This window comes from Tursiops truncatus, chromosome 8, assembly GCF_011762595.2.
Source record: "Tursiops truncatus isolate mTurTru1 chromosome 8, mTurTru1.mat.Y, whole genome shotgun sequence".
NCBI lineage: Eukaryota > Metazoa > Chordata > Mammalia > Artiodactyla > Delphinidae > Tursiops > Tursiops truncatus.
The window spans coordinates 13,760,835-13,778,667 of NC_047041.1; the positions used below are offsets into that span (position 1 = coordinate 13,760,835).

The 17,833-nt window shown below is 54.4% G+C and overlaps 1 protein-coding gene across 2 annotated transcripts; it reads right to left on the reverse strand.

Moving 5' to 3' along the window:
* Window positions 1-3,009: 3,009 nt before the first annotated feature.
* ABCG4 (ATP binding cassette subfamily G member 4) lies at window positions 3,010-17,484 on the reverse strand. Of its 2 annotated transcripts, XM_033861938.2 has the most exons (15): window positions 16,987-17,484; window positions 16,018-16,270; window positions 11,675-11,792; window positions 11,427-11,559; window positions 11,244-11,294; window positions 10,891-11,036; window positions 9,604-9,727; window positions 9,363-9,477; window positions 9,026-9,168; window positions 7,914-8,012; window positions 7,519-7,687; window positions 7,323-7,423; window positions 6,146-6,304; window positions 5,856-5,974; window positions 3,010-5,705 (listed from the first exon to the last, which is right to left on the reverse strand). In XM_033861938.2, exons 2-15 carry the CDS (start codon window positions 16,253-16,255, stop codon window positions 5,480-5,482), a joined length of 1,941 nt encoding a protein of 646 aa, XP_033717829.1. In that variant the 5' UTR covers window positions 16,256-16,270; window positions 16,987-17,484; the 3' UTR covers window positions 3,010-5,479. The 2 variants fall into 2 exon arrangements, with proteins under 2 accessions (XP_033717829.1, XP_033717830.1); XM_033861939.2 differs by lacking the exons at window positions 16,018-16,270; window positions 16,987-17,484 and adding an exon at window positions 12,913-16,003.
* Between the last annotated feature and the right edge of the window lie 349 nt (window positions 17,485-17,833).

A 17,833-nucleotide genomic window follows, 5' to 3' on the forward strand; every position in this document is an offset into this window, starting at 1 on the left:
CAGGCCCGGGGCGGGGACTTCTTCGCCATCTGTCTCTCCTCCCCGCACCCTCGGTGGTACAGCCCTCCATCCAGGCGGGCCCTGCCTCGGGGACTGCCCTCTGCAGGTCACTGAGCGCCAATTCCATCGCATTACTCACCCAGGCAGGGCTTCTTGTTATGCCCATTTTACAGATGCAGGAACTGCAGCTCGGAAGGGTGAAATGACTTGCGCAGGGTGACCCAACTAGGAAGGGGAAGAACAAGAATCCGGGGCCTTCCCGAGGCAACCCCCATCCCCCATCCCCCATCCCCCATCCCCAGGGCATTCTTCCCTCTGTGCCTCTTCACCGCTTCAGCCTGCCTCCTAACAGAGATCTGAGTCAAGGTCTTCTTGGGTCCTCCCTCTGTACCTGGCTCTCTTCAGACCCCACACCTCTGTGTGTGGCTTCTGGTCATTTGGGTCAAGGCAGGCAGAAGAATGGGGCTGAGGGACAGCTCCCACCTCAACCTGCTCCTCTTGTCTGGCACCCAACCATAGCCTGGCCCTAGGGCTTCCTGGTCCTCAAAGACCCCAGCCTCATCCCTGTGCTTCCATACCGGGCACACCCAGGGCCCACGTAACCGATGGAGGAGCCTCCCACCACCCACAGCCAGGGCATGCCTCCACATGCAAACACAGGCTGTACTGAACGGAGGTGTGCAGTCGGGAACTGGTAGAGAGGAGCCTCGGGCAGGGCTGAGAAGAGGGCTTTATGATCTCTACCCTCCGTCCAGACTGAGGACTGTGGGGATATTTCACTTATACATGTAAACATCTGTTTTTTCACTGAACACGTGGTACTGGGCTAGTATCGAGCAACCAGAACAAGGTGAACAGGGACCAGACCATAGCAGCTCCCCTCCAGGGGGCCCAAATGATGGTACTTCAGAGGGAGATGGAAGCCTTAGGAAAGCCTGGGAGAGGAAGTTACGAACTGCCTCTGGCACAGGAGGTGACATTTGAACTAGATCTTAAAAAATAAGCTGGGGGACTTCCCTGGTGGTCCAGTGGTTGAGAATCTGCCTTCCAATGCAGGGGACGTGGGTTCGATCCCTGGTCAGGGAAATAAGATCCCACATGCTGCGGGGCAACTAAGCCCACGTGCTGCAACTACAGAGTCCACGCACTCTGGACCCCCTGCTCCACTAGAGGGAAGCCCATGTGCAGCAACTAAGACCTGACGCAGCCAAAAACAAATAAATAAATGAACATTAAAAAAATAATAAGCTGGTACTCAGTCATAAAAAAGAGTGAAATGATGCCATTTGCAGCAACATGGATGGACCTAGAGATTATCATACTAAGTGAAGTAAGTCAGACAGAGAAAGACAAATATCATATGATATTACTTATATGTGGAATCTAAAAAAATGATACCAATTAACTTATTTACAAAACAGAAATAGAATCATAGACATAGAAAACAAACTTATGGTTACCAAAAAGGATATGTTTGGAATTGGGCATTAACAGATATACACTACTACATATAAATTAGATAAACAACAAATAGCACAGGGAACTATATTCAATATCTTGTAATAACCTATAATGGAAAAGAATCTGAAAAAGAATATATATGTGTATATATATACATACACGTATAACTGAATCACTCTGCTGTACACCTGAAACATCGTAAATCAACTATACTTCAATTAAAAAATAAAAATAGGGCCTCCCTGGTGACGCAGTGGTTGAGAGTCCACCTGCCGATGCAGCGGACACGGGTTCGTGCCCCGGTCCGGGAGGATCCCCATGCCGCCGAGTGGCTGGGCCCGTGAGTCATGGCCACTGAGCCTGCGCGTCCAGAGCCCGTGCTCCGCAACGCGAGAGGCCACAACAGTGAGAGGCCCGCAAAAATAAATAAATAAAAATTTTAAAAAGCCAGAGAAGAGAAGGGCATTCCAGGCAGCACGGAAAAGAGCACATTTGATTTTAACAAAGATCTGAACGAGGAGTAGGATGGGGTGCGGGGAGAGGAGGTAGAGTAACGCCGTGAATGTGATCTTAGGGGTGACATTTCAGGCCTGGAGGACTCCTCTAGCTTCACTCCACTTACCTAGCCACGTGAGACTGACAGGCCCCTGGCTGTGTTACTGGACACAGCTCAGAGCAAGACATTCCCCTCCCTCACCCCTCAGCGGGCACGACAGCCATGTAGGTTTTATTAATAACATATAATTTGACTGGCCTCTTGCAGACAGAAGTACTGTGAGTCACACTGTGGGCATGTGCTCTGTCGTCGGACCTCAGGATGGGGCAGCAGGTGCTATAGAGCCACAGCGCAGAGAAGGGCTTTGGTCATCTCTGCCCTCCAGCACCTTGCACAGACCCGGTCACAGAAGGCAGCTGCGTTGAAGGAAATGATCTCTGGGTCCAGGAAGTTCGGCATTCAGGGAGAGTGGGCCCATTTCAAAACATGCTTGGATGCCCCCCCTCTGCAGGTTACTGAGACCGGTGGGGGGAGAAATCGCAGGTGGTTCTCCGGGGCAAAGAGCACAGCATCTTGAGAGCTCGCTCAAGTCGCTTCTCCAAGCCTTGGTTTCCTTCTCTGTAAAAGGAGGAAATGATCATACTCATCCTAGTAGCCTCATGGGGGTGCTCCAAGAATCAAAAGAGCTTTCTTCCCAAATATGTGAGCCGCTCTACGAATGTTCTCGGGGCCTGAATGGCCCTTGCTAGCTCTGGAATGGCTGTTCATTTCCTTTAGCTCCAAGGGGAACTTACAGATGTGTGAACTTATAAATTTTACTCTTTGGGGAGTATTTTAAATTTCATCTTAAAAGAGAAAGAGTAAAAATGACCCTCTGACTTTTAGGAGCCACGTATTGGTATCATTCCAGGGAGAAGGTGGCGCCCAGAGTGCCCCCTCAAGCTAGCTAGAATTCCAGGAGCTAGGACTCAGACTTCCCATTTCCCATTCCCATGCCCCGCTTCCCACCCCAGCCCCCGCTCCCACCCCCATAAGAAACAAAGTTAGTCCATCTCCAGGCAAGCACCCATCCGGTCATAGACTGGGCCCTACCCTAGCCCGGGGCATATCACAAGTAGGGAATTCCAGGCAGCCGGCAGGACTGATGGCAGCCCCTTCCTTTAGTCCCCAAGCTCAGGATCAGGAGGCAAGAGGGAGAGACAAGGTACTGCTTCTTGGGTCATCCTGCCACCAGCCCTCAAGACCTTCTGGACAATTGCCTACTCCAAATCTCAGGCTACCAGAGCCATTTGTAGTCCTGGTGGTTGATGGTTTGGCCATGGGAGTGTGGCTTGGTAGGAAAGAAGCGAGGAAGAAATGAGGAACGTTGTGCTGAGCCCAGTGGGGTTCCTGCCACCCTCATCCTGGGGCTTAGGTCCCTGGGGCTTTCTGCTTCTCACTGCCTTCACAGCCCCTAACCTCCCCACTCCCCCATAGGCACAACTGGGGAACCAGGGCTCAGCGAGTTCTGAAAAGAGAGTCACATATCACTCAGGCAAGAATGCACCTATGCAACAGACACAGAGCCCCTGCACGCAGCTTGCAGATCCACCAGTAACAAGCATCTTGGGCCGAGGCCAAGGATGAGGAGTCCGGAGGCAGAAGACCTGGTTGTCAGAGCTGGTTCCTGCTTCCATTAGCTAAGGGTCCTTGGGCAAGTTACTTAATCCAAGTCTCAGTTCGCTCATCTGCAAAATGGATTGTCGTGAGAGATAATGCAGGGTTGACCTGACACTCCCTTGAGATAATGAACATAAGCATCTGTAAGACGTGAAGCTTGATACAAATATCCCATAAGATACACATTCACCAGCTTGACCTCCCATCCCCTGCCACAGCCTCCCTGAAGCTCATAGACTTCTTGCCAAGAGCTCTCACAGCCCGTGGTACCAGGTGCCAGACCCACACTCATTTACACACTGCATACTGTATAAATATAGGTTTTATTAATAATGGGTGAACTCCCACAAATACAACTGGCATCTCTGTGTGATGGGGAGAATCCGTGGCAGGGCAAGGAAGGTAGAGAGGTGTGTGTACAGGACAAAGGGGGGACAAGAGCCCTAGGGGAAGGTGAAATCAGAAGAAGAATGAGCCTGGACCCGCACCCCCAGGAAAGCCAGACACGTTCTAGGTGTGTCTGTCGCTCTGGTGCCGTGGGCATGCTGCTCTGGTGCCCAGGGCCCACCTTGGCTGATAGAAAGCAGGTGGAGAGACGCGGACAAGAGTTTGAATGAGCAGCAAGTGGCCATGGAAGGAGAGGGGGAGTGAGACCTCCAGCTTGACACACAAAAGAAGAGCCATGGGGTGGCAGCGGCCAAGTCCATCTTATGCTCATGCTTGTGCTCGTGTGGGCTCCTGCACTCCAGGGAGCTGGTGCCCTGTGCCACCCCTGGCTTGGGACGGAGGGAGGGAGGGAAGACTGGTGGGTAGACACCTGCAGATCCTGGAGACGCCCCGGGCAGCACCAGCCTCATCCTTAGAATCAACGCGGAATCCCCAGGAGGAGGTTGACACAGCCCTTCCCACAGCACCCACCGTCACCACCACCATGACTCTTCCTGTGAGCCACAGCGGGACAGCGAGCGTGTGTAGGGCTGAGATTGCCTGTTCGCATATATGTGCCTGTAACTCAGGAGAGGTGAGGGAGCATTGCGGGACCAGGCGAGCAGCGAGAAAGGAGGCTTGGGTCTTCTCCCACTCACCCCCGAGAATAAAGTGCATTCTCCAGTTCCAGTGGCGGATGGGAGAGAAACACAGACATTATTGCAGAGGTGCCACAGGCCCGGCCCCCACCAGAGGTGACGGGGAGGAGTCCAGGGGACAGCCCACGGCGCCAGGCCTCTCCAATCCCCAGGATTGGGAGGGATGATCCAGACAGAAAACCCAGCTTCTGTCCCAACAGATTGTCCAAATCAGCCAGGGTCTAGGGGCAGGGAGAGGTGAGGAGGAGGAAGAGACTTCCAGAGTCCATCCCTGCTCCATTCCAACGTCCAAATGGGACATCCAGGGGACCCCACCAGGGCCCAGCCCTGGAACACCAACCTTATAACAGCCCAGTTTAGAAACACTTGTGTGGTGGGGACCCCCAGGGGGGCCACTTTGGTCAGTTGTCAGGGGGCCTGGAGAGCCTGGGGCTCCCAGACAGACAACAGAGGAGGGGAGTTGTGGGGGCAGAAGGCGGGTGGCAGCCTCCCCGTGGTCTTTGCATGCAGATGTTGGAAAGAGGAGGGAGGAAGCTACAGACCTACAGATCGCATCAACTTGGGAAGACTCCTGGGCGTGGCGGGGAGGCCTGGCACCCCCAGCCCCAGGGCCACGGCTGGGAGCGCAGTCCAACAGCCAGCCTGTGGAGGATCTGAGAGAGGGGAGGACGGCTGCACCAGCAGCCAGGGCCCAAGTCTACAAGGTTAAAACAGTCCCAAAGGGCCGGGGCCGGGGGCTTCCTGCTGCAGGGGCTGGGGCGCAGGCCAGGGCAAAGCTCTATCTCTCTGACTTGACCCGGTAACGGAGCACAAGGTATGCCAGCAGCCGCAGGGCCAGAAAAAAGATGCCCAAGACCAGGAAGTCCATGTAGAGCTTGGCATCCTCCACATCCAGCGCTCGGAGGATGCTCTGTGGTTCCTGGAAAGGGCAGCGTTCCTCCAAGCAGGTCAGGTCTCCTCGCTCCATGCCATAGATGGTCAGAATCACACCCTCAAAGCCATACCTAGGCAAGCAAGGGCATCAGAGCGGGACACAGAGCACAGGGACCCTGCTCCCTGGGCAAACTGCTAGAGCCCAGGTGCAATCTCTCACGCTTGGGGCGTGGCCTCCTACAGGGAGGAGCAGGGGCAGATGGTGAGGAAGGGGCACCGACCTGACATAGGAGAGGTAGGAGCTCCATTGCAGGTAAGTGGGGATGGTTTTGAAGCTGACAAAGAAACCGGAGAACAAGAGGACAGGGATGGCGGTAACTGGGCCCACAAATGTGGCCACCTGGAGGGGAGGGAAGGCGACCGGGCCGTCACAGGGGTGATCTGGACAGACCCAGGACTGGGGTGGCCCCCAGGTTTCCCATAGATCCATCCCATTCCTTAGGCCAGACCCTGATTCCTTCCAGCAGACTCCGTCCCCCCTCTTGGGGGTCGCCACCCACCAGCCCCTCACCTGTAGGGAGTTGGAGGCAGCTCCGATCAGCAGCCCCAAAGACTGGGCCACCAAGGCCGTGGCGGTGGCCAGGGCTGAGAAGAGCAGGAAGCGGCTGGTCTCAGCCGGCTGGCCTGTCATCCAGTACACGATGCTGCAGTACACCACCGGGCACACCACCTGGGGAGTGCGCACAGGGCTGGGCAGAGGCCAAGACCCTCCACTCCCCCCAGGCAGAACCTCCAGGACAGCAACTGCTAGAGCATCCGTGCCTGCTCCGGCCTCTGCACTCCTGTTAACGCAGTCGCATGAACTTGACACATCCCCTTCCACCCCGGCTCTGAGAACCTCATTCATCCTCCAGTCTCACCTCTTCCATCAGGCCCGCTCGGACCCGTTCAGGCACGGCGACTTCTCTGAAGGTCCTTCCCATCTGGACCAGCATATTCCTTATATTGTTAACTAATTAACTGTATATATGAGAGGGTTTTGTTCCCCTGGATGCCATCAACTCCTGGAGGACAGGGACCGAGCCTACCACGTACAGTAGGGCAAGTTCTTCCCTGCACAAGGCGCCCAACCAAGAGGCAACCAGAGGTAGAGCTGAGCTCTTCTCACCCTAGCAGAGTGCAGCCTCCACCCTGAGGAAGGGACACGTTTTCTAACTTGCTTAAAGGTGCCCTACGGGTTATTGGTGGCCCTGGTGCTTGGAACAGGGTAGTGGAAGTACTTTACATGTATTAACTCATTTCCTTCTCATAAACAATCCCGAGGTAGATACTATCATCATTCCATTTTATAGATGAGACACTAAAGCAAAGAGTGATTAGGTGACTTGCCCAATGTCTCACAGCTAACGAGGAGCAGTACGGCTCCAGAGCCCACGCTATTCTCTACTGCCTCGAATAAGATTCACAGAGTCATTTGTAGGGCTGTTATTTTCATCATTTTCTGTTTGTCCTCTCTTATTCTCACCGGAACATAAGTTCCACAAGGTCAGGACTACTTCCATCATGTTTGTTGCTATATCCCTAGTGCCTGGCATGGAGCCTGGTGCATGGTGGGTGCTCACCACCTGTTGCTAAGTGAGAAGAAGTCAAGGAAAGGATGGCAGGTAACAAGGTTAAGGGAGACAAGCAAGCAAGGATGGAAGGAGCAAGACAGGAGGGAGGCAGTGGCGGGGGAGGAAGAGGCTCACCTGGAAGGGCACATCGGCCATGGTCTTGGCCAGGTAATACGCTTTGAGGCTGTACCAGTAGTTGAGATGCTCCCTCATGAAGACGGCCATCTCTAAGGGGACTGAGGACACAGGCCGATTAGGCACAGCTGTCCAGCACCCTGGCCTTACCCCGTGCCTCCCACTCCCGTCCCACGCCCAGGGCAGCTTGGCTCACAGGTGAGCACAGTTGGCATCAGGGCGGCAAACATGAGGAAGAGCATGGAGAAGAAGAGGCAGCCCGTGTTGTTGAAGACCTTGCTGGCATCGTCACCGATGTGCAGGTAGAGGAGACCAATAAGCACGCCGATCACCACATGGGACATAAACCGCAGGTGGGTCAGGACCTGTGTGAGGGGTGATGACGAGGAGTGGGGATGGATCACAGGCTAGGGATGGGCAGGTCACACTTGGGTAGGAATGTGGGCGTGCCCTCACAAGCACAGGGACCCACAGGGGGCATTAGGGGGAGCTGTTGGGGGAGGGGCCCCATCACCATCCCAGCTGCTGGGATCCTACACCCCACAAGGCCAGGCTTATGCCAGCCTCCCCTCCCCCAACCTGATGTCTCACCGTGTCCCTGAGGATGGACAAGAAGGTCCTCTTGAAGAGGATGCAGAACTGTGTGAGGGTGCTGGTGGCAAACGTGTGGCTTTCAATGGGATCCACTTCCTGGAGGGAGGACACTGGATCAGGTGAGCCTACCCTACCCCCCACCACGCACCCAGCTCAGCTGGTGGGAAAACCCCTGAGCCCGTCCCTGGGGCAAGGGTCCTCCAGAATTCTCCACCATTGAGTTGGGTACCTGGAAGCTGGCCTTAGCGGTGTGAATCAGAGTGGGATTCAGAGCGAGACACAAAGAGGGAGAAAAAACTTGGGAGGGAGGAGATAGAAAGGAGTTAAGGACACCCATGGGGGCTACTAATAGATCAGTCACTTCTCTTTATTTATTTTATTCATTTATTTATTTTTTTGGCCGCACTGCGCAGCTTACTGGCCGACCAGGGATCGAACCCACACCCTTGGCAGTGAAATCACAGAGTCCTAACCACTGGACCACCAGGGAATTCCCCAGTCACTACTCTTTAATCCATTGAAAACATTTACCCTAAGGGTATAATACCTTTATGCCACCAGTTTCACAATATTATTAACAATGATAATAATGATGACAAAAAAAAATAATGATGACAACAGCAACAATAACCCTCCCAGTCTTCCAGGGTTATAGTATCTCACTTAAGGAAAAGAGCTGGCATGGAATGAACACCAACTGTACCAGCTACGGTGCGAAGAGCTTTGTGTGATGATCTAATCAGTCCCCCCAATAACCCTGTGAAATAAGTATCATCACGTCCAAGTTAGTGATGATAGTAAACCACGCTGGTCACGAGGCCAGAGACAGCTTCAGTCTTGCTTACCAGGTGGCACTAAGGACAACGTGCTACAGATGCTCAGTAAGAATTTGTTGAACAAATAAATGAATGAGAAAGTCGAAGCTCAGAGGGGTTAGGTAATGTGCCCAAAGTCACACAGCTAATAGCAGGTCTATTCCAAGTCCTGGGTTCTTTCTAAGTACCCAGTGGTTGTGATGCCTCTGGGGCATGTCCTCTTTGGCAGGGCCATGTCCAAGGTCCTCTCTCTCCTCCCCCACTCTGCACTCTGCCCTCTCCACCCCTACTCACCGGAGGGCAAGGGGGACAGGGGGCAGGGACCTCATTCTTCTCAGGGCTGCTCTTCTTCTCTGCCATGGCACAGAGCCCATTCTGCACAGCCCTGAACAGCAGGGGATTCAGGTCTCCGTACTCGCCAGAGGCCACCTCGATGACTGGGGGACACAGAGGGGTGTGCTCAGCTAAGATCTATCCTTGCTTCCCAAGGGCAAGCCAGCCCTTCCTAGGGTGTGCGCGGAAGGCAGGCGACAGTGAGATCTCTGCCCCTGGGAGGCCCAAATGCATGATCTGAACCCCCAGGTTTGGCCCGCCACCATAACCCAGCCCCTACCAACAGGCCCCCACTCACTGAAGTCAGCTGGGTTGTGGTAGGTGGGGCAGTGCAGGCCGAGCCCCTTCAGATAGGGGATCAGGTTGGTGACCACGCCCTTGAAGATGCACTGACCCTGGCTCAGGATGTAGAGCTGAGGCAGAAAGAGAAGGACAAGGAAAACACCACGAGCGGGTCAGGCAGGTCCCACGACACCTCTACTGACCCCTTCCCTCTCCCTATCGCAGGCCGGTCACCTTTGAGTCCTAGAGACCCTCACCTTGTCAAACATCTCAAAGAGCTTGGCACTGGGCTGGTGGATGGTGCAGATGATAGTACGGCCCCCCTGGGCCAGAGACTTCATGAGGGACACCACTTGGAAACAGGAAGCGCTGTCCAGACCACTGTCCAGAGAGAGGCCACCAGGGGGCGGGGTGAGGTGGGCAGAGACAAGGGAAGGGACTGTTTGGGTGGGGCAGCTGCTATGAGGGCGAGGGAGCTGGCAGGAAGGGGGTCACCCTGGCCATCGCTTTATCCCATCCACACTGTACGATTCAGGCATTTGGAGGTACCAAGAAGCCCAGAGTACTGTTAGGTGTAACAAGCTATTATTAAGCACCTGTTGAATGCCAGGCACTGGGATTACAAAGATGAATAAATAAGACATAGACTCTGGTTGGGAGGGAGAGAGAGAGAAATGCACAGATCATTTGAGGTAATGTGCACCATGCTGTAGAAACATGGGGTGAAGTGGGGGGAGGATTCAGCTCTGTTGTACAAAGGTGTCGGAGGGGAGTCAGAAAAGGTTCCTGAGTGCGTCTGGCAGAAGAAAGAGCGAAGCCAGGTGAGGGAGGGAGGAAGGGCAGGTGCGGTGGTGAAGGGCATTCCAGGCAGAAGACACAGCATGTGCAAAGCTCAGAGGCATGAAACACATGGCTGGACTAAGAGAATTATAAGTGATTCAGTATTATTAGAGCATGAAATACAAGACAGTGTGAAGCAAGACGTGAGGCCAGAGAAATAGGTTCAGACCAGGACCTTGTAAGTCCTCTGACTTCATTCTGAGGGCAAATGGGAATCACTGCATATTTTTAAGCAGGGGAGTGAGTATTGCCAGACTTTTCTTTTAGAAAGTTCACTCTGGTTGCAGTTTGGAAGAAGGATGGGCTGGGAGAGACTGGAGATGAAGAGATAGGAGTCTATTGCAGAAATGCAGGCAAGAGTTGATGATGTCCTGAATTTAAGCACTGGCACTAAGAATGGGGGTGGGGCGAATCTGAGAGATGGAAAAAGAGCGTAGAAAAAGCAGGACTTGGCGATTGATTGGCTGTGGGGGAGAGAAGGAGCAGGCAAGGCGACATCTGTCAAGGAGGACATCGGGATTTCTGCTAGGGTGAAGGATGGGGCTGCTATGGCAACAGGACTGGCAGGGGTGGAGCCCTTCTCTGGTCCCAGGAGGCTGCAAACACATGCTCTTGTCTCCAGCAGTGGAGCAGATGCAGCCTCTAGCCCTGGCTCTGGGCTGAGGGGAAGAGGCATCCTGGTGGGAGAGGAGCGGGAGAGATACCTGGTGGGCTCATCAAAGAACATGACAGGTGGGTTGTTGACCAGCTCCAGGGCGATGGCCAGGCGCTTCCTCTGCCCTCCGGAGAGTAGGGCTGTCCTCGTGTGGGAGCAGGACATCAGGCCCAGTGCTGTCAGGATCTCTGTCACCTGGCCCGGCCGCCCACCCACCCCAGGTCAGCTTCAGAGTCTCTGCTTCCCCCAGCACCACCCCAATTTAAGTAAGCATCTCCCTGAAGTGTGATGTCCCAGCCTTGGCCACCCCCTCTCCTACCACCCAACTCGGGGGCCCCAGAACTCAGCAGCACTGAAAAGGGCAGCTGTCCCATCCCCCTCCCCCCACCCTCCCCCACTCACCAGCTCCTTCTTCACCTCCTGCTTCTCACTTAGCTTCAGGTTAGCAGAGACCTGGGGCCCAGAGAGAAGGCGGATCAGATATGTGTGGGAGGGGGCACAGGCTTGACCCCTTAGCCAATGGGAAGGACGGGGACAGCAGATAAAGGGAGAACTAGGAGGAGGGGCTGGCCACCCTGCTCTCACCATCATGGCCTCCAACACTGTGAGGTGTGGCAGCAGCATGTCGTCCTGCATGATGTAACAGGACATCTTTCGGAAGGTTCTCAGTTCCCTCGGCCTCCCGTTGACCAGGATCTGCCCCTTCATTCCAGACTCCCTGAAGGAACATTGGTTGGGGATGGGGCTCAGCGTCACTTCAGAACAACTTCTGTGCTCCCCAGGGGACCCCTCTGCCTGGTCCTGCCCCCACTCTACCCCAGCCTTGTCCTCACCTGTATCCTGCCAAGATGTTCATGAACGTGGACTTGCCAGCCCCTGAGGGGCCCATGATGCCAATCAGCTCCCGGCGGCAGAATTTACCTGATAGGCACTTAAGGAGAGTCTTATAACCTGCAGTGAGGGAGGGAGGAACTTTTGATCAGGGCTACAGTGAACAGAGACACCCCAAACTCTTAGGAGCCATGGCTGTCAGTGAAATAGGCAGTCCCTACTCACTGTGAATTGGTTAGGATGGAGGAGAGACCCTCAGAGCCCCAACAATAACCTATACCCTCTCATCCCGTCCCCCTAGAAACGACTACCACTAATGTCAAAGTACCCAAGGTGACAATGTTCTTTTTTTTTTTTTAAATTAATTAATTTATTTATTTTGGGCTGCATTGGGTCTTTGTTGCTGCGCGCGGGCTTTCTGTAGTTGCGGCGAGCGGGGGGCTACTCTTCGTTGCGGTGCGCAGGCTTCTCATCGCGATGGCTTCTCTTGTTGCGGAGCACAAACTCTAGGTACGCGGGCTTCAGTAGTTGTGGCTCACGGGCTCTAGAGCGCAGGCTCAGTAGTTGTGGCTCACGGGCTTAGTTGCTCCGCAGCATGTGGGATCCTCCCGGACCAGGGCTTGAACCCTTGTCCCCTACACTGGCAGCCGGATTCTTAACCATTGTGCCACCAGGGAAGCCCGGCAGTGCTCTTCTGAAGGTCGTGGGAAAACCTCCACATCTGACGGATGGGCGTGGAGAGGAGATCAAAGTTACAGTAGACTCTACTCTTCTGCAAACACAGCGGCCACTCGCTCATCCCCTCCAGGAAGGCTTTCCCAGCGATCCAGCCTGAGCTGGCTGGCTGTCCTCTGCGCTCCCACAGCACTTCTCATATGTCAACACGTTTGTTACTTCATGTGCCTGCGCCTCATTCCGCTCGTCCAGCCTCTTAGTCAGTGGAGCTCCTTGGGGGAAGGGTCTGTGTCTTTCTCACCTTTGTAACCTTAGCAGACTGGCTGGCACATACTAGATGCTCAGTAAGTGTTGGTTCTATGAGTGTGTGTTCTCAGAGCCTTGGCCTCATTCTAAAAAGCCTTCTTCGGGGTGCTCTCTCTGCCCACCAGGCTTGTCTCTGCAGACCCTAACATGGCCCAGTAAAGTCTCACCGTTCATTCACTCACTGGGAGGCAGCATATGCATTAAGAGAACCAGTTTGGAGTCGGGTGGATCTACGTTCAAATTCTGGCTCCACACTTACCAGCTGTGTGACCTTGGGCAAGTTGCTTAACCTCTCTGAGCTCCAGGTCCCTCATCTGTAAAATGAGGATGATAGTACCTATCTCATAGGGTTGCTATAAGGATTCAATGAGATAATATATGTAAAGCATATGACACAGTGCTTGGCACATAGAGCCCATCAAAAACAAGTGACATTTTATAATTAATCCCATTTGGCAAGCGCTTATTGATATATACTACATTCCAAGCTCTGTACCAGACAGTGCACCAAAAGAATGAGGAAGACATAGTTCCTGCACTCAAGATGGTGATAGTCTAGGTTAAAAAGATGGACAAGAAACAATCTATGGATCCGAAGAAAGATAAAATAAGGGTTATAACAGAAGTACAAATCATGTGCAATGAGAATGCAGAAAATGGAATTGATGAGGGTGGAAGGCCAAGGGGAAAATCAGGAATGGCTTCATGGAAGAGGTGGCATTTGAGCTAAGTCTTGAAGGATGAACAGCATTTCAAAATGGGAAAGGAAGGCAGAGGCTCTCCAGGCTTTGGGAGGAAAAGCTCTGCTATACAACAGCATATATGTAATACAATCCAGGGAACAAAGGGCAGAGACTCCATGGAGTCAACTGGTGAGACAAGTGGGTGGAGAGGAATGAAGCCAAGGAGGCTGGCCTTGCCTGCTGTGCTTGCAGACCTGCCTCAGTGAGGCGGAAACACCAATCCCCTACCAGGTACTTTGCTCACTACCACCCTCCTCCCACCCGTACGGAGCCCGATTCCCTCTCCATTCTACCTCCTTAGCAGAGGCAGTGAAGGGATGTGATCTTTCACCCTCCCTCCACAGAACCCAGCCATCCCTCTGGACATATCCGGTCAGACAGGGGATCAGCTGCTGCCCACTCTGGGATCCTGATCACACCAACTGCCCGTATGATGCTTTCCAGTTTACAAAGCTCATTGCCTCAGTCACTGCTGTAGCAACATGGATGAGGCAACTAGGGCCCAGAGACATCCAGTGACTTACCCAAGGTCACACACACAGCAAGTTCTTTACTGGGAGAGGGGAAATTATGGATTCCGACCCTCTGCCTCATTCATCATCACCGTCAATTAGAAAGACGTGTGGTTGTGCGTGCCAGTGTATGCCTTTCAGAGCTACTCACAGGAAGCAATTTCTTTTGCAGGGGAAGAAATTGACAGTGATGACCCCTCCCTTCATTTAATCCCCACCAAGCACTCAATTGAACACTATTGCCGAATTCAAGTATCACCCTATGCTTGCCTTACACAAAGCATTTTCACAGCTAACATCTCAGCTGAGCCGCACAACAAGCCTGTGTGGTGGGTATTCTTATCATCCCTGTTTACAGTTGAGGAAAGTAAGGCCAAGAGAGGGTAAGCAGCCTGCCCAAAGTCACACAGCTTACAAGTGGCTAGGAACCCATGTCTTGGGACTCCTGCTGGACCACAACTGCTCAGCATGGGAGGGGCCTGCCATGCCTTCAGGATGGAGACCCACCACAGTTCTAGGTCTGCCTCAGTCAGTAACTCTCTTCACAATTTTATGAAGTCAATCCTTCAGGGCCTCCATTTCCTCATCTATAAAATAAGGATAGTATATCTCCTCCCAAGGACATAATAAGGTTACTATGAATAATAAGTAAGATAATTAATAATAATTAATAGAAAAGGGTTTTAAAAATCAAGAAATGTCCTTTGTAATTAGGAGAGGTGAGTGACAAATCCTTACGTGGGAAAGACAGAAATCTCCCTCTCTCCACGCCCCTTGCTCTTTTTCCTCTCTGCCTACCTCTGATTGCCTTCTGTCCTCCAGAGAAGGGGACAGGGATTCAAGTGAAAAGAGAAGGCAGAAAGGGGAGGACAGAGGGCAGAGAAAGGGGCAAGGGATGGACGAGACGGCAAAATGGCCAGTAAAGCAGAATGGGGCTGGCAAGGACAAAGCAGGGAAGGACCTGGTCAGGGGTGCCCATTTGTTGTGGCTGGTGGCTTGAAGCAAGAGAGCTGGCCCATCCAGACACATTTCTTTTGTATCTTCATTTCTCCTTAAAACTGTGAGGGCTAGGAAAATAACAACTACCTCCTCATTGGGCCGAGAGGCTGCTTAGGGTTAAGGTGCTGAGCACAGAGCCCGGATACCTCAGTTTCCAGTGGTTCAAGCCCTGTGACCTTTTGGTCCCTCATGGGAGTGAGGGTAGGGAGTGCAGAGAGAGCTCAGGCTCAGCCCTGCTCTGAAGCACCCCAAACATTTCTTAAACCTCAGAGAACAATGTCCCAGCTCCACCTCTGATCCACACCCAGGCTCTGGGGAAAACCCCAGCTTCCCTATTCCCAGCTCAACCTGCTCAGGGCAGGGAGGGTGGGGTGGGGGGCAAAAGCTGCAAGGGATGCAGGAGATGCTTAGGGTTCAAAGGAACTCAGAGCCCCAGCCAGATCTTACCCCACTGTCCTAATGGGAGAAACAAGGAGGAGATGGGAATGCTTAACAGGGAAGTTAAGAGAGAGAAAGGAACGCTGCATGGAGAGTTGGAAAACTTGGCTTCTGGTCCCAAGTCTGCCACTTATTAGCTGTGTGACATTGGTCAAGTTACTCAACTTCTCTGGGCCTCAGTTTCCTTATTACTAATATATGGATGTCATCTATCCTGTCAAGCCTTCACCTTCCATGTCTCGGAGGACTTTGTAAGAACGAAGTAAGAAGACAGGAATGAGAACATCTTTTAAAATTAGCAGAGCTCTGTAGGTCCAAGCATTTTTGCTAACCACTGAGGACAACCCCTGCAGCACAGCCCCTACTTTCTCATATCAGCCCTCAGAGGCAGGAGCTCTACCTGAAACAACGAAGGAAAACTCCTCATGGACCAGAGGTGATAGTGTCAACTTGGAAGAGGAAATAACCAATTGAATCTAGTGTCCCATGGGCTTACAGGTGTAGGGGGAGTGCAGACCCCCGGCACCTCAGCTGTGTGCACAGTGAATGAGGTGCATAGATTTTAGTGGACCCGCTCCTGCCGGATTTTCAGAAGAGGGGACAGCCAGACCTCATGCTCCCAAAGGGGCAACTCATGGGGGCTCACAACTCCCCATCAGGCTGCTCCCTTACCCCGTTTGCGCCAGCAGGGTCCCTCCCTCACGGAATAGGACAGCTCCACAAACTCGATGTCCACGGCTGAGCGCTTGGGTAGGTGGGAGAAGCGCTGGGCTTCCGTGATGTGGTTCTCCACCTTCTTCAGGTGTGTGGTCAGCATAGGGGGCTCCGCCCCATCCTCCAGAGCCACGGCCATGGCCACAGCCCCAGGTCCTAGTCCACAGCCCACGGCCTCCAGCGCCTTCTCCGCCATCACGCCGCCGCCGGCCTGCAGGGAGAGGGCCTGCTCAGTTTGGGGCAGACCCCGATCCCTGGCTCAGAGCTCCTTTGCTTTCTAATGTGCCCTCGCCCCCACTCCCCACCTCCTTCTCAGAGTAGACCAGCTACTGGGAGCAGCCCACATCCCACCGCCAGAGCATCTGCCCTCCCCCAACCACCACTCCCCGCGCAGCAACGATCAGTCCCGACCTCTCCTCGGTCCCGGGCAGCCCCAGCCCTAGCCTGGCCCCAGCTCGGCCCCTCGAAGCCCGCACCCGCTCCCTCCTCCCCACGGAGGCTCTAATCTCCTTACCCCGCAGGCCAGCAGCCCCAGGGGACTGGATGGGGGGTGGGTGGGAAGGGGCGGCTGGCGGAGACTGCAGGCTAGGAGGTCAGGGTAGCAGGGTGAGCACAGGGTGGACCAGGAGAAGGCGGAGGAAGAGGAGGCTCTGGGCCTCCCGCTGCGTTCCCTCCCCATCCCTGGGCGAGACGCCCTGGCTAGCCCCTCCCGCCTGCGCCCCTCGGTCCGCGCGCCCTGGGCTCTCCCCAGAGATGGGCGCACCACCGGGACTCAAAATCCCCACTGCCAACTAAGCCCCCCATGGCGGGTTCATCCCCCTCCCATCTTCCGCAAGCCTGGTCACCTTGAGGTGCCCCCGGGCCGGTGCGGAGCCGAGATGCTTAGCGCTGCCGCGGGCGGAGGATGGAGACTCCAGGCCCTCTTACCTGCCTTCGGCTGCGGCACCAGCGTCCCGGCTCCCGGTCCCGGCGGCCGGGCCGGGCCGGGGCCGGGCCGGGGCGGGCGACAGGGGAGGGCTCGGGCCTCAGGTCTGAAGAGAGATGACAGGGTTGGGGAGGGGCGACAGGGGCGCGCCCCTACTCAGCTTGGCCGCGCACACCTGGTTCCCTGAGCCCGATCCTCGGTGCCTTGTCCTCCCGAACCCGCCGGGCGACTGCGCTCTCCTCCAAGCTGCTGCTCGCCCTTCCCGCTGTTCTTAAAGAGCCCGCGCCGCCCCGCAGCCCGCGGGGGGCGAGGACGGCGAAGGGGAGCGACGCGTCGGCGACGTGGGGTGCCGCAGCGAGTGCAGTTGTGGACCCGGGACTGGGGAATTGGTAGCGAAGGGCCGACTTGGTGGCACTGAGGAAGGGAGAGCTGAAGTCACTCAGTGGGGACACGTCCCTGGATTACAGACTATACAACGGTGGTGGCGGAGGGGGAGGGGAATTGGGGGTGCAGATTCCGTCACTCTCAAGGGATTGTGGAGCTGTCAGCCTGTCTGCACCACCACCACCACCCCCATTAATTTCCCTCAGTTCTGGCCCTTGAGCTCAGGCATCCCCTGGGAATCCCCAAACTAGATAAAAATGCTTTGAAAGCAAGAATCGTGGGACATCCTCCCTCCCCCCACCCCTCCCCTGCCTACCCTTTCCCTCTCTAAGGGCGAGGAGACTAGTTAAAAAGAGACAGAGCGTGGCTGCTTTGGGAGAGCTTGCAGGTAGCTCCAAGGTTAAACTGGTACCCAGAGCTCAGCCTGCTCCAACTGTAGAAATGTTTATGCTCCCAGGCAAATTC

Excerpts from the sequence above, each read along its gene's own strand:
- ABCG4 (XM_033861938.2), bottom strand. The coding sequence starts at position 16,255 with ATGGCGGAGAAGGCGCTGGAGGCCGTGGGCTGTGGACTAGGACCTGGG. Across the intron at positions 11,793-16,017 it reads ACCCTGCTGGCGCAAACGGG|GTTATAAGACTCTCCTTAAG; the intron begins GTAAGGGAGCAG and ends CCCTCACTGCAG. Across the intron at positions 11,560-11,674 it reads AACATCTTGGCAGGATACAG|GGAGTCTGGAATGAAGGGGC; the intron begins GTGAGGACAAGG and ends ATGTTCCTTCAG.